This window comes from Rhodnius prolixus, unplaced genomic scaffold (genome assembly GCF_049639745.1).
Source record: "Rhodnius prolixus isolate KJV_2025 unplaced genomic scaffold, Rpr scaffold_10, whole genome shotgun sequence".
Lineage (NCBI taxonomy): Eukaryota > Metazoa > Arthropoda > Insecta > Hemiptera > Reduviidae > Rhodnius > Rhodnius prolixus.
In genome coordinates, this window is record NW_027411615.1 from 24768759 (window position 1) to 24784841 (window position 16083).

The 16083-nt window shown below is 30.4% G+C and overlaps 1 protein-coding gene across 14 annotated transcripts in view; it reads left to right on the plus strand.

The window, feature by feature from the left end:
* Nucleotides 1-16083, plus strand: part of para (sodium voltage-gated channel paralytic) — a 156233-nt gene that overhangs the window by 118120 nt on the left and 22030 nt on the right. For 5 of the 14 annotated variants that reach the window (XM_074133155.1, XM_074133158.1, XM_074133160.1 and 2 more), the window contains 10 exons: nt 1050-1324; nt 1663-1836; nt 3819-3981; nt 4123-4310; nt 5198-5402; nt 11092-11217; nt 13161-13281; nt 13383-13507; nt 14399-14637; nt 14717-14890. In XM_074133155.1, the coding sequence (XP_073989256.1) occupies nt 1050-1324; nt 1663-1836; nt 3819-3981; nt 4123-4310; nt 5198-5402; nt 11092-11217; nt 13161-13281; nt 13383-13507; nt 14399-14637; nt 14717-14890 (1790 nt within the window). Of the gene's footprint in view, nt 1-1049; nt 1325-1662; nt 1837-3818; nt 3982-4122; nt 4311-5197; nt 5433-11091; nt 11218-13160; nt 13282-13382; nt 13508-14398; nt 14638-14716; nt 14891-15219; nt 15343-16083 lie in introns of all 14 variants that reach the window. The other 9 variants (XM_074133156.1, XM_074133149.1, XM_074133147.1 and 6 more) reach the window with 6 other exon arrangements.

Sequence of the window (16083 nt, forward strand, 5' to 3'; positions counted from 1 at the left end):
TCCTCCAAGCATCAATGAATTCTTGATTTTAATTATTTATGCACTGGTGGATAATATTATCCACGAGGGAATTCACTGCTCTAGCAGGCTCGCATTTTCTGCTTGTTTAGGACACCAGTTTCATTGATGTGCTTAGGAATTGAAATAAACTGACTAGAGAGAATGCCCTTAAACTAATTACAGTCTTCCTCAACAAGACAAGCTACACAATCTGAGAAAACAAACTCTAATCGTGTTGAGAACACAATATATTTCTCTGCCACGAGAATATACGCATCAACATTGTCATAGGCATATTTGTGGCAAATTTTATAATGTACTATACTGGCCAGGACTAATTGCATTGCATTTTACGCTGGGGCCAATTTGATTCCTATTTGAAAAGGGAGATTTTAATGCCATCCATTTAGCAAATATGGTGGTTGGAAGTTGGTTGTTGATTAGACAAACATTCACTTTTCTCAATAGCGAGAAAAAAATTGTATTAAAAATACACATTATATAATAGCGTTCACGCAATTTCATCACCTTGCGAACGATAAAAGCAAATATATTCCTGATTTGTTAACTTTGACATTGGAATCGTTTCCTTGCTGTGCCAATAATTTATTTATTATTTTATTTAAGGCGCATCAGCAACGAAAGATCTATTTATTGAATTTGATAAATTCAAAAAACTTTTTTTAAAATTCTTTTGCAAATACTATAAAACTAAAGCGCGTAATTTTGTAACAACTGAAAAATATTTGCTAAAAGAAACACGATTATCTGAAGCTCAAAAAATAAAAAACAAATTCTCTAAATGACGAGAAATCGGCACTTACACAGATTTTTTATTAATTTATTTATTTTTTGTGAGATATGTTTTAAAATCGCAGTTAATGTGAACAAACTGTTGTTATGAGTAAGCTGAATATATAATTTTTCTTTTAAATTTTATTAATTTTAGATTATTAAATTAATTAATTATAGATATATAAAACTCACTGTTGGTCGGGCAATATGACTAATGCGTACCCCACTCTTGACTCTTGTTTCATCCGGTACAGTTTCCGTCTACTATTTCCCGACAGAAGAAGATGACGAGGAGCCGACAGCTAAGGAGAAATTACTAGCCTTATGCCTGCAAGGTATTGACATCTTTTGTGTATGGGACTGCTGCGGATGCTGGCTAAAATTTCAAGAGTTCATTGCTTTCATCGTGTTTGACCCATTTGTTGAACTCTTCATTACACTGTGCATTGTTGTCAATACTCTATTCATGGCATTAGATCATTATGAAATGGACAAGGATATGGAAAAAGCCCTTAAAAGTGGAAATTATGTAAGTATGCCAAAATAAAATTTAAGTAATAATTTTTTTTTACTTTACATGCAAAAATTCAACTTAACAAACTTTTTTATGATTTCAACAATCAGGAAGAAATTTCGCATAACTAACATGTTTGACTATGTATGTATCTTAGTTGGGAAGTATAGATGTATATCCGACTTTATTTTTAATGGCACTTTTAGAAGTTCAGCAAAATTTAGTTATTTTTCAGTTCTCTGCTAAAAGATTTTAGCAACAAATATTAAAAAGTTACATTTAGGTTAAATACTACTACAAATAAAGTCATTTAAATAGGTAAATTACCTTCTTAACGAAAAATTATTATGTAGTTTTTCAGCGCAACGTTTGCGATAGAAGCAGTGATGAAACTAATAGCAATGAGTCCTAAATTTTATTTTCAAGAAGGATGGAATATATTTGATTTCATTATAGTAGCGTTGTCACTTTTGGAATTATGTCTTGAAGGAGTCCAAGGGTTGTCAGTTTTAAGATCATTTAGATTGGTAAGTGACATTTACAGACCTGTTATATCACTTCTAATTCTGCTTAACTTTCAGTCCATTATCAACAGATGTGAACTTTTTATAGAAAAAAGCTAATCAATTATATGACATTGTTCTTCTTTTAAGGAGAAAATCAGGGAAGGGATTAGCTATGCGGTTAGCGTATTGGATTCCTACGTGGAGGTCCCGGGTTCGAATGAAGCTGCTGACCCTTATATTTTCTCTTCCTAGGAGCTTCTTACAGCTCACTGTCCGGTGATGGACAGTGTTGTCTGTAACGAGAGAACACTGTCCGGAGTAACGAGACAACACTGTCCGGAGTAACGAGAGAACACTGTTCGGAGGCCGGCAGTGCACTGAAAAAAGCTCCGGGCGCCAACAACCTTAGATGTTGACGCGCCTTAAATCATTAAAAAAAAAAGGAGAAAATGGGAAACTTAAACTTTACTAATAAGTAGGCTTACCATAATTACGAAGAGCCAAACCGGGACGCAGAGGAGGAAGAGGCTCATTTTCGTTTTGCTTTTCGCTTAATTTGTGTTTTTCATATTTGAAATGCAATCAAAATTATTAAGAACTGAAAACATATTAATAAATGGGCGCGGGGGAACGATCGGCCGGGGTGTCGGTGTTGTTCAAGTTTGACCGGGACGCCGGGACAGGGATCTCAAACCAGGACCATCCCGGTCAAACTGGTACGTGGTAAGCCTACTAATAAGTGGTCACCATGTTTTTTGCAATAATAAAAAAAATACATTAAAATTTGAAGGCAAGTTGTATGTTGTAGCTACTTGTTCAAACGGCAACTGCTTCAATCAGCATTTATTATATGATTATTTTGATAAATACGTTACCAAGAAGTAGAATTAAAACTAAGAGACATTATAATTCAAACAGGTTGTAAAGTTATTTGTAATTATAAATACAAATTTTGGAAGGTTAAAAAAAAAAAAGTTATTATTTTGGCGTATCGACTTTTATGGTCATTAGCACTAAAACTGTAATTGCTGCAATCAAGATAGAAATTATGTAGAATTAAAGTTCATTTGGTCAAGAATGTGTATTCTACGTTAACAGTAAACTCAGATTGTGCCAATTAAAAAGTAATGAAAAAATAAATGAAAAGGAAACTAGAAGATTAGTGAAAGGTCCTATCCTGGAATTTCTCTGGAGGCAAAGTATTGCTGGAGCTTCCTTGCTTCAAATTAAAGATGATGATTACATAAATTGCTTTTTGGATAATTTCAAAAAATGTACGGCCTTTTTCCAAAACTTCGTTCATTTTTTAGTCGTACTTGTAAGTCTGTTTCATTGTGATTATAATTCTGAAATTTTCCAAGACATTATTCTATTTATTAGGGAGTGATTGTTAGGTTTCTAGTGAGTTTGAGAATTAATATAAAAAAGCACAGGACTGAGAATAAGTCTTGTAAAATAGAATCTGTTCTAAGTCAGGTGGTTTTAAAGGAGAGTATGTAAATATTTAATGTTAGGAGGTGAAATAGTGTGACCGAGAGAATTGGTTTAGAAGAACACTTCCGCGTAAATTAGGATCTCAGCATCCCCACAAAGGATGTTTCGCATTTAGTCTAGGCTAAATATAAAGGTAGGTCGCTGGATATAAATGGAAAAAGGAATTAATAGGTGAAGATTTATCAGAACGACAAAACACAGTTGTGAGATTTGGAAGGGACATAAGTTCAGAGAAATGGTAGTATATAGTAAGTAATCAGTAATATTTACAGAATTAAGTAGAAGAAGATAGTGTTCATTTTAATAATGGATTTAAAGTTAGTTGTATGTTTGGTTAAAGAATTCAGCCCCTACTTTAGATGTAAGAGTAAGTTAGATTAATAATAAAGATGCAAATAACATAATTAATTAATCCTTAATTGAAATACGTTTGTAGTAATTTATTTTTAAGTAACTTAATAATAAATGTTGGGACAAAAATATAATTTTTTTCTTCTTTTTTTTCACAGTTGAGAGTATTTAAATTAGCAAAATCTTGGCCAACATTGAATTTGTTGATATCAATTATGGGCCGAACTGTAGGAGCTCTTGGTAATTTGACGTTTGTCTTGTGTATTATCATCTTCATATTTGCTGTAATGGGTATGCAATTATTTGGAAAGAATTATACAGGTGAGTTAATAAGTATATCGTATTTTATGTCAAAAACGTTTCTTGTGTAAATACCGATAAACTTGTATAAACTTCTATAGTTTTTATTTTTATTTTTTATTCATTTCTAACTCTCAAAAAATATCTGTTTTCTTTTAACAGATAATATGGATAGATTTCCTGACGGAGAACTACCACGGTGGAATTTTACAGATTTCATGCATTCCTTTATGATTGTATTTCGTGTATTATGTGGAGAATGGATAGAATCAATGTGGGATTGCATGCACGTTGGAGATGTTTCCTGTATTCCTTTCTTCTTGGCGACGGTTGTTATAGGAAATTTAGTGGTAAGTTTTTTTTTTTACCCAGTTTATGAACTAAAGACTTAAAATTTTTCTAATTAATTAAACTTGAGTGTCGTAACACCTCACAGTTAGAAAAGTTTAAATATGTTAGTAAAATATGGTGTAAACATTTACAAGACTTCCTCTTACTCCAATCCTCAATTTTCTGCTCAAACACCGAACGTTCAAATCATTTTTAATTCTAATAACTTTAAAAAAGAATCCATTCCTCTCTCTTATAAGTACCCTTAATAAAATGCCGGGAAAAAATGTTTTCTGTAAAATTTGTAGACTTATCTGATTGTAATGACTATGTCAAGTTTAAATTAAACCCAAGGATCCGCTTGCGAGAAAATCTTTAGCGTCAGTTTTGACAAAATGTGAAAAAGAGAAAAGTCTGTCTAAAATAATAAAATCTAATCTAATCTAATTGACGATTGTGATCTCTTACTTATGTCAATTACCACGGGTGGTGCCCGAACGAATACATATTTAGAGCTTTCTATGGTTGGAACGACAATGTTCTTCTACAAACTCACATCATTTGCTTTAAACCCCATTTTCGGAATCAGGAGATTTCAAAACGGATATTTCTTGAGTAAAGTTGATATCGAAATGTTGACATCGTCATACTTCCTCATACCTATTATAGTAAGAACAAGTAGTGAATAGATAAAAGAAATTAGTCGTATTAATAAAAAGAACCCTAACTCGACTCCTTCCGCAAAAAAAGATTGTGACAGGTCAGAACAGATGCATTGCCGAGTCGGTGACAATAATAATTTGCATAATATATATGCGAGGTTTTTTGGATTTGTTTGAGATTTCAAAATTATTAATTATAAATAAATAATCCTACTATTGACTTTATCATTTTTTTGTTTTTTTAGGTTCTAAACTTGTTTCTGGCCTTGTTGCTCAGCAATTTTGGTTCATCAAGTCTATCAGCACCAGCGGCTGATTCAGAAACTAATAAAATCGCTGAAGCTTTCGATCGTATTGGCAGATTTACAGCCTGGATAAAACGTAATGTGATGATGGGTGCAAAAGCAATAAGGGCCAAGCTGACCAATCAGATCTCTGATCAGACACAAGGTGAGGCGCCCGCGTCCAGCTGGAAACAAGGTTCATATCCCGGTTATCATCAAATCGTAACAAAAACACAAAACAAAAAAATCAAAAATCAAAAACAGTTGATTGATAATTTAATAAATCAAAATAGTAGTTGATCGAAAAAGTAGGTGAATGTTCGTTATGATTACTTCGCAATTTCAAAGTTTATAAAAATATAAAAATAATTTAAATACAATTTATTTATAATTGTTAATCGTTTGTTGATCTTATTTTATGAACGCAAAATGCTATGATACAGGGTTGCCAGGTATAAAATGAACAATTAAAATACTTGCTACTTAAAAATGTAACTTCATTTTACCACTTATCACTTCGATTTTAATTATGAATCTTGAGCACTAATTAAATAATAGAGATGTGCACTACTTACCAGAGCAAAACATCATTAACCAATTTAACAATATTTGTAATATTTAAACAATGAAATCATTGCTTGGTAATTTTTTTTTTTTCTTTTAGAATTTTAGCTTCAACTAGTTTTTAAATTTTTTATTGATTACTTTATAATTTATTTGTGTATTTTATTATCTTTCTGTTATTTTTTAAATACAATTATTATTATATTAAGCTCTACCTTTCTACCCAATAGTCCACCATGTACAAGCACATCAACCAACCTATCTACTGATATCATCCAATGATCTATCCATCTACAACCACCATCCATGAAATAACCATTAACTCTACTGTCCGCCAATCTTATTTACTGATCTATCCATCCAAAAGTTCGCCCGCCTTCAACAGTTTCTACTTTTCTTCCTATATATCCAACCTACATATTCATCCATTGATCTAATCCTCCAGTCAACCAATTTATCTTTTACTATTTACTTTGTACAACTTTCCTGAGCAGAATCCGTGTCAAACTGACTTTGCTTTTTTATCGTCTTTCCAGTTTTATCGCAATTTTTTTAACACCCATCTCTTGATAGTCATTCTCCAAGTCATCAAACTCTTTCAAAATGTTAGATTTTGTCTCCTTCTGACTCTTTTGAATTTATTATACAACAGGTTTCGAAAAAGACTCAGGCGGCACTTTTCTGGTCTAACTACTTCGTTTTATATTCTAATATCACAAACGGGAATACGCAGATATTGTACTTAACCCTGCTGGGTCAATCAACAGAATCCTGTTCTTACAGAATTGAACCCAAATTAACCCTTAAAAACTAAATGAAAATTTTTTCCTGAACATTTTCTTTTTTCGTTTTTTTACTGTTATTAATTTATGTATTTATGATTTGTGTCATCTTTTCATTTGCTTTTACTTGTGCTTTAAATAAAACCAGCTATCAGTTATCAGCCTATAAATGAATGATTATAAAAATTATCGCTCTACTTTGTATTTATAAAGTGATATACTTTTCAAATTTTTTGGCTAATCAGTTTTAACCAATTCATTCCATTTGAGAAGAACCAATTGAAAACAATTCTTTCCTTACCCAAAATATCGTTTTACTATTTTAAAACCAGCTGTTATATTGATAGAACTCTTTGTAGGAGTAAGTTAGTAACCAATGTTTTGGTATAATATGCACATAATAGCGAAATGCATTTGCAATAGCATGCAGTGCTTTTTTATAATTTTTCTAAATTTAGGTCAATGTCTTTACGCAAGCGTTTATTTATCAATTCATTTCTGATTGGTTAGACTTTTTTTAAAAAAAGCTGACTAATTTTTGCTGTTTCTTTCTTTTGCTCATCAAATAAATTTTCAACTTATTCTAGCAAATTAGAGAGATAGAAAGTTCAATTCTAGCATACATATTCTTTCTTAAAAATGTCTTCTCTTTTTTGAATCTCACTCATTTGCAACTAATTTCTTTGAGTGTAAATTCTGAGAAAGAAATTATAGCAATTTTGCCGTGAAGGTAAGTGCATTTATTCGATTTCAGTTTAAATCGTCGGCGTATTATAAACTTCAGGATGATGGCAAGAAATATTTCTGAACTGCTGCTAGGTCTGAAGAGCTCTTACACCTCACAACTCCGTGTCATATCCAGAGCTAATTGAAGACAGTGGTCCGTTCATGCGGAAGCGTTTGGCAAATAGAATAAAAATAATTTTCTTAAATATAACAATGTATTTTGAAGCTAGTCAAACAAATACGCCTTTCATGATATTAAAAGAATTTACCATTTTTGTCACTCAACCGACTGATTCTTACATCCACTATCGACATTTGGGTCGTTTAGTATGGATATGAATTTAACTTTTGTTTCAGCAGATTCTTGCGGCAGTGAAATGCTTCCTTTTTCCTTGCTGTTCATGTTATAAACTTTAGAACTAAGGTGCTTTGTTACCTTATGTTTTGTTCATTCATTTTGCTAGTTCTTTTCCTTGCGCAGCGGTATCTACGTTCTTGTCTCTTAACATGTTGTAGTGTTTATACTAACCGTAATTAGGGCATAAACTATTCTTTTAGCCCCTTTATTTTAGAGTTTTCAAAATATTACTTCCCCTCTAAAAGCATACATATGTGATCTGTACGTAGAAAGTATTTTATTTTGCGATTGTTTGCTGCTCTTTTCGTTACGTTATATCCTGTCACAGAATGTCCCACTTCATTAATATTTTACGGTGTGCTTATTATTCAGGTGGGAATTGTATAGGTATGAGTGAATAGAGAACATTTCGACTTTTTAATTAACAAACGTACTATCAACATAATTATACCAATTCGTTGCTCTGCCTAAAATACTTTTTGAACTTTGCATGCAGGGTTACAGATTTCAAATGCTTGAAAATGATAAAATAAATAAATAAGTGAAATAGTATTCATATTATGAAAATATAACCTAAGATAATTGAGTGCGAAGTTGCTACAATAATTTTAATTCATTACTATCAGCATAAGAGGCATTATTGTATTATTACTGTTATCGAAGATTTTTCTTTAACGAGATTCAATACATATGTAAGATATTAAATAATACATAAATTAGTATTTAAATTTGTCTTTTTAAATACTCACTTGCATAAATATGTATGTATGTTTTACTTTAGTTAAAAAAAATCATAATAAGATTTTTATCCAAATAAAAAATGGCATATTTTATTGAGAGGTTGTACATTTTCATTGAGCCGTCGTCTTTTTCGACTGAAAAGCCGGATTAACGGCCCACTCTTTTTTATCTTCTTTGAAAATTTTTCGTCTTTGCAGTTATTTAAAATCAGATGACTTTAAAGGGGCAAATTCACACAAAAAAGAAAAAAGAAGGAAGCTCATAAAAATTAAATTTTTAAAACAAATACATATTTTCCCTGAACAACAGCTTAAGTTGCAATAATATTATTTTGGAAAGTGATAATAAAATAACTAACCGCATAATGTCAGCTGATAGTCTCTCGATGCCATAATTTTACTAAATTAAATGAAATGGTTTCAAGTCAAAAAGCGTTAGATAAAGGTGTCTAAAACATTAAGAGAACTTACTTGGTTATATTAGGATTGTGGGTGGCGCTTCATTAATTTGGTGAAACCGACGTTTCGATCCAATCACTAATTAATGCAATATCTACGTTCAAAAGCCTACTGTAATATAGAAATTCATATTCAATTTTTATTTTTATTTAAAGCGCGTCAAAAATCTGGAGCCTTTCTAAGTGCACTGCTGATCTCTGTTCTCTGTAAACAGAGAACACTGTTCATCACTACTGAGTTGAAAGAAACTCTAAAGACGCTTGTCTAGTACGGGTTCCTCGCTAAGCAATCGAGTGCACTAACCACCAAGCTAATCCCATCCCTCTGTAGCTATTAGAAATAGTGTTAAAACATTAAATTCTTTCAACGTGATATCAGTCTGCACGACTAAATTTTGTATCAGAAACCTAGCAACCCTTTTAAAAGATAGTGCCAGGATACAAAATTTGTGTTTGAAAATAACTTGTTTTCTAAATATGTCAATAATTAATTAATTTTTTTAAATCTACATCATAGCGAACGTAATCAATGAACTCCATAGTAAAAAAGAAGTTTGCACTAATTTTATTTTTACCCTACATTAGTGTACATGTTAAAAATTTGGTTTATTATAGTTAAAACATATTTTAAAAACTCCCTTCCATTATTTTACTAAGTTGTAGTATTATTTTATAGAATATAGATTGTTTTTTAACGCAGGGTATGAAAATAGAGCAATGGTAATAACAGTAATTGAGTTGTAGAATTAGAAAGCATGCTTGACCTTTATTCTTCCAGTTTGCTTCATTACATTGTTATTTATAAACAATTTTATATTAACTTTAATATTATATTATGTATAATAATATCATATTAAAACAATATTCTATTGGGCACTAATGACCGCATCATTTTATGAGCCAAAAAATCTATAATATTTAATTTTAATTCAATTAATATAATATTAAAATTAATATTATAATAAGTTAAGTGGTAATATGTAGAAGCATCACAGCTACTAATCAAAAAATAAAAAATAAATAAATAAAATGTAGGGAAATTCACAATACACTGGAGAAGTAAAACCTTATTTTAAGTGGCCTCACAACTGCACATTTAGCCAGATCTTTAATGTTAATTACCAACATAATGATACAATTAGAAATTCTTGCTTATGCGCGCTAGGTAGTAATTGCACCAAAATTTTAATGCAATAAAGTAATTCCGGAAGAGTGCTACCAAAAAAAGAAAAAGTTCAATCAATGCTACTTGCAAATTGATGATGGCTATTCAAAAATTTATCGGCATCTTAATATTTCTAGAGAATGTAAACATATCGCACCATAATTTTAAGTAAAATCTCTTTTTTTTAATTTATAATATTTAATTTTTATCACATTGTTTTGAAACCTGTAAAATATTAGATGATATTTAAGTCTTCGATGGATACTATTTGAAATGTACTTTCTACAAGATGATATATACATATGTACATAAAAACCAACAATTCTCCTCTTCAAATTCATAAAAGAGCTTCATCATCTACCGTTTTACTAAATCATTACCTTGGAATATAGATTTAAAAATCATTTTCTTATTTATGTTTTATGTACAGAAAGTTTTAAAAAAAATTGGAATTATTTTCAATTTAACTTGAGAATTGTCTGTTCACATGTGTACATAACAGATATATGTGCTTATTAACAGTTTCCAAATAACACCAATATCTGTTGGAATTTCTCTTTCATTGCAATAAAGTATTCGATTCTTTAATATTTCTGATAAAACATTGTGGTATTTAAACCGTAATTTAATTACACTCTTCAGTAGTCCAGTACAACGAATCACTTCTCAACTCTCCAAACAAAATACAACAGAAAACGCTTTTTTTTAACTTGTTAGCTGTATAAAGTTCCCTTTTTTTTTCTTTTACGTTGAATCTATCAGTCTTATTTTGGTCTTTTTTGAGCCCACTGTGTAGAACAGCAATTATCTCAGAACCGTAAATGTACTTGCTTTTATCTCATTTTTTTTCCTAACCTATTTAAAAATAAAATAGCTTTTCCCTTTCAATCTCAATTTTATTTCCTAACTAATTCATTCATTGATTTATGTACAACACTAAGGGTGAATTATTTAATTTTAAGCATATATCATAATACAGTGTTTTATTTTATAAATGTAATTAACTTATATTTTAGTTTTGTAAATAATATTAATAATTTCGTATGTATAATTGCAATGCAGTGGGACGGGATCGAGACCTTGATGACATAGGACCCGACGAAATAAGAGCTGACGGGATGGTTTATAGAGAGAAAAAAGATCAACTTGAAGTAGCCATAGGAGATGGAATGGAATTTACTATACATGGTATGTAAAATATTATTTCGCCATCGTAGAGGTTGTAAGCGTTAACTCTTAAAAGTTGTACAAAAAACAGAATTTCTGATGGTGGCCTTGGCTCTCTCTAGATTTTTTTTTGTATGAAAGAATTATTTCTATTGATTATTGAAGACTTATATAAAAAAAACATATTGCTGAAAACAGATCATTTGCTCTAAGAAAAAGAAAATAATTCAAACAGAAAGACCTCTTTCAAATTAGCACCTGCTAATTTTTTGAGCTGTTATTCGTGAAGGATACGTGCAGTTTATACCCTCATGATTCTTGGATTATCTGCTATTTTTGAAACATTAGTTCTTTTATGTTACTTGCTTCGTCAGAATGCGTACATATCTTAAAGAAATGTTTTTTTATTTTAAAGATAATCCGCTATTAATAGTTTTTAATTACGACTGTTGTCATCAGTAGGTGTTGTTTGAGAGATATTTTTGCCCTTGAATATTGCAACTTTTACACCTCAATTTGATATTGTCTCAAAATTAAACTTCGTTCACTAAAATTATACATTTTCAGGCAAATTTAGAGTTGTTAACGAAAAAAAATAATGTATTAAAAAAAAGCATGAACCTTATTTTGAGTTTCCTAAATTTGTATTCTCAATACGCCGCTCTTCAGTACTGCGGATTATTATGTATTATTTGCTTTTTCAGAGCTTGATGATCAGGTTCTTAGTGATTAAAGTTACCAAAAAGTTATTTGTTTTACCTAATTTAAGCATGAGAACGTTTGAAAGCTTACGTGGATCGTTATAGAGTATCTTAACAGTACTTACTCTCTAAAATTTAACCGGAATTGAAATCTTGTTGTGTATAAGTTATTTGCGGTTAATGAATAATTTCTAGTTACGAATTTTTGACAATAGTTAATTTATGCATGCAAAACTATTTCATAGTATAAAAATTTCACAAAGAAATAAAAATTTGGAAGTGCTCAGTGGAATGAGGAATGCATTAAGGCGGTCAGACACGGAAACTAGCTTACCTGAAGTTTATTAAACATCCTTTATTACTAATTTTTTTTGAAAGTAAAAAAGAAATTGTTGAACCAGAATCAAAGTAAATAAAAACCTAGTGGTCATAGTTGTCGATGAGCCAAAAAATTAAATAATAATGTTATAAAAATTGAAATGAAGTGGTTCTGATGCTGTCCAAAACCTTATTGACCCTTCTCTTCTTGGCATCTTATACAAATATCAAATTGAAACCTAATGCGATTTACCGTTTTAGAGTTATGTTGGATATTACCATACACAAACTGAATGCAAGAAACCAATTTGTAAATTCTTTTATTTTTTTTTCATCCTCACGCTACTTTAAATCACATATTTAAAGGAAAATGCTCTAAATAGAAAATCTAAAACACTTCTTCGCACGAGTTAAAGAGAAAATAAGTATGCACGATCTGCAGAGAGTGTCGGTTGGGTTGCACGAAGATTCTCTAGAAAGGTTGATGGGCTTAAATACTCGGCCGGTTTGCCTTTGTCATATCACTAATTTTTATGTTACGTTTTACGTCTAATTACATTTCAGTTACATAATTCGCTCTTTTTTTTAACTTATTTATTTTAATTTTACTACACATTCATTTTAATTTGTTTTACTGATCACATGAATTAAAAAATATTCAAAGTTAATCATATTGGACAGTTTATATTGAATTACATTTCACAAAACAAACTAATTGTTTGTTCCTGATTTACTATTAATATTATTATTAATATATAATCTTTTTTCTTTTTCTTTTCCTTTGATCGCATGTTAGAATCCCAGCTGATTGACAAATTCTTAAATATTGTATGCTTCCTGTAAAACGTTAATGTAGAATTGAATAGTTAAATGTTTGATGTTTTTGATCAACTGACTTGATGGGGACCATCCCCTCGTTTGTTTGTTACTTTGTTTTCGCCTAAGGAGATTTGAAGAGCAAATTAAACAAGGTGAAGAATCATATTGGCAACTCAATTGGCAATCATCAGGATAATAGATTAGACACGGAATATATAAGAAGTCGTTATGATGATGATTCTATAAGGTAGTTAAATTATCTCCCTATATTTATACTTTTGTTATGTTCATAACATGTTTCAAAATGTATTAATACGTTGCTTAATAAATGTTTTTTTTTTTTTTAAGTAATAAATCATACGGAAGCCATAAGCATAGACCCTGTAAGGATGAGAGTCATAAAGGAAGCATGGAGAGTCTTGACGGTGAAGAGAAGAAAGACCTTAGTAAAGAAGATTTGGAACACGAGCCTGGCAAGTTATGATTTTTGTTTTTTTAGGAATCCGTGAAGTGCATTGATCTAAAATTTTCACTTATAGTCAAATCCAGTGTTTTCCCCCTTTTTTTTTTGGCAAATTCTAAAGCTACTTCAAAAGTTCAATTGACAGAAATTATATGGATTTTGTTTTTTTGTTTTTCATAATTTATAATATTTCATTGGATAGTGGTATCTGCGATAGATTTTATTTGTATAAACTTTTACAAATTAACTAATATAAACTTTAAAAAATTAATAAATTTAAAAAAAGAATGTGTGCTGCTTTCCCAACATTTGTCCTTCTTGAATTTTGAGTGAAATTATTTATCCCTTTTCGTTTTAAGATTTCTATTATTGAGTAATGTGGGTTATTATTATTTATTTTTTATACGAAAATTTTGTCAAATTAATTTTTAGAGTATATTTGGAAAAGTATCATTATTATCATTATTTTATTTTATTTTATTTTTTTTCATTATCATTATTATTATCATTATTATCATCCAGCGAATCCAGGCTAGGCCTGGTGCCGGGGTAGGTGTTTTAGCCGGTAGGCTGCCTTGGCGGGAGTCCGGCACGTATGTGCGTTAGAAGCATTTCACCTACCCCCCCCCAAAAAAAAAAAAAAAATCATTATTATTATTATTATTTATTTTATTTTATTTTTAATGATTTAAGGCGCGTTATTTCATTTGAAACATTTTTATGAAGGTGGTGTTAATGTTAAGTACGTTTATCGTCACCTTAAGTCATGAACACCAACCAAATCATTATAGATTAAAGTTCTAAATCTTACAAACATTTGTCAGCTATAATAGCAACAGAAAGGCTGCAAGTTAAATGCATGTGAATATAAGTATTTCACTTCAGATTGTTCATTTTGCAGATATTGAAGAAGAAGACATAGTAATTGAGGGTGGAACTGATGATTTGTTGGTGCAGGATTATCCAGCAGAATGCTGTCCAGATCATTGCTATAAGAAGTTTCCCTTCCTTGCCGGAGATGATGATGCCCCTTTCTGGCAGGGTTGGGCAAATCTTAGGCTGAAAACTTTTCAGTTAATTGAAAATAAATATTTTGAAACTGCTGTAATCACAATGATTCTTTTAAGTAGTCTTGCCCTTGTAAGTTTAAATATTTTTTTTAATAATATCTTGTTTATTTAATATTTACAAAAAAAAAAATCATCCATACATTTTACAGGCTTTAGAAGATGTACATCTACCATCTCGTCCAGTATTACAAGATATCTTGTATTATATGGATAGGATATTTACAGTAATATTTTTTCTAGAAATGTTAATCAAATGGCTGGCTCTGGGCTTTCAAAAATATTTTACAAACGCTTGGTGTTGGTTAGATTTCATCATTGTCATGGTAAGCAAGAAATTTCCTTTTTTTTTATCTTAATGATTGATATATTATTGATTATTGCTTAATTTTATTTTTAGAAGCTAATAATTAATTATTACAATGGGTAAATATCTAGTTTTTATCATTTATGAGAAAGAGAAAAAGTTATTTATCTTTTTTAAAAAAGAAATTGTGAATAATTTTAATTAATATTTGTTTCATTTATTTGTTGCATTCTAATAAGAGTGTTTCAGGTTTTTTGTTTGTTTTCTATACTAATATGATTTATCCAATTTTGTTTTACAAATTCAATGACAATGGACACAAAACAAACAAAATGAGATTTATTCTAGCTGTCGCTGATAAACTTGGTCGCCATTTGGGCGGGCGCAGCAGACATTCCTGCTTTTCGTTCCATGAGAACATTACGTGCTCTTAGGCCTTTACGCGCTGTGTCGCGATGGGAAGGCATGCGTGTAAGTTAACTCACACAAAGAGGGAGTGTGCTTTCACGCCAAGTATATCATATATTATTATTATTATATTCAAATAAAAGCCGCCAGAGGCCAGCGCTTTCTATGTGTCCTGCCCTGTATTTACTAACTTACAATTATACATACTTTTATGTTATTCTAACATTTGTGTATTACTATATATAACTGTTTAAACCTACAAAATTATATTGGTTTGAACATTCGATTATTTTTTTTTAAATTCTTTCGTATTTATTAGATAATCAATTGCCCCTATCATTACTAAATGGGAGCAATTTTTTATTGTAATTGTTAACAACCTGGTAATTTTTCTTTCCTAATTTTCTATATTTCTTTATATATGTACATACTTTTTTATAATTAATCAACCTTAATAACGAAGTTTGTGGAAACACTACCGTCAAAAACACCTTTAAATAGGTTTCTAGTTTCTTAAACTCTTTCCAGTAATACAACCTTAGAAAGCATGATCTGTTTTTTCCCCAATAGTTTTGCATTGAAGAAATGTATCTTTTAAACTTTTTTAAATATTTACATTAAAGACTCTCGATCTTTTCCGCGCCGTTTTTGATTTTCGATTAGCAAGCCGTATGTACTTCAGTATAATTTTGTTATCTTTAATAAATGCTAGCCGACTCTGGTATTAACTATTAAGTCTCCCTTCTAGAATCGTCTTATTGCGAATTTATTCGATTACGCAGTTTGACATTAGACAGTACGAAT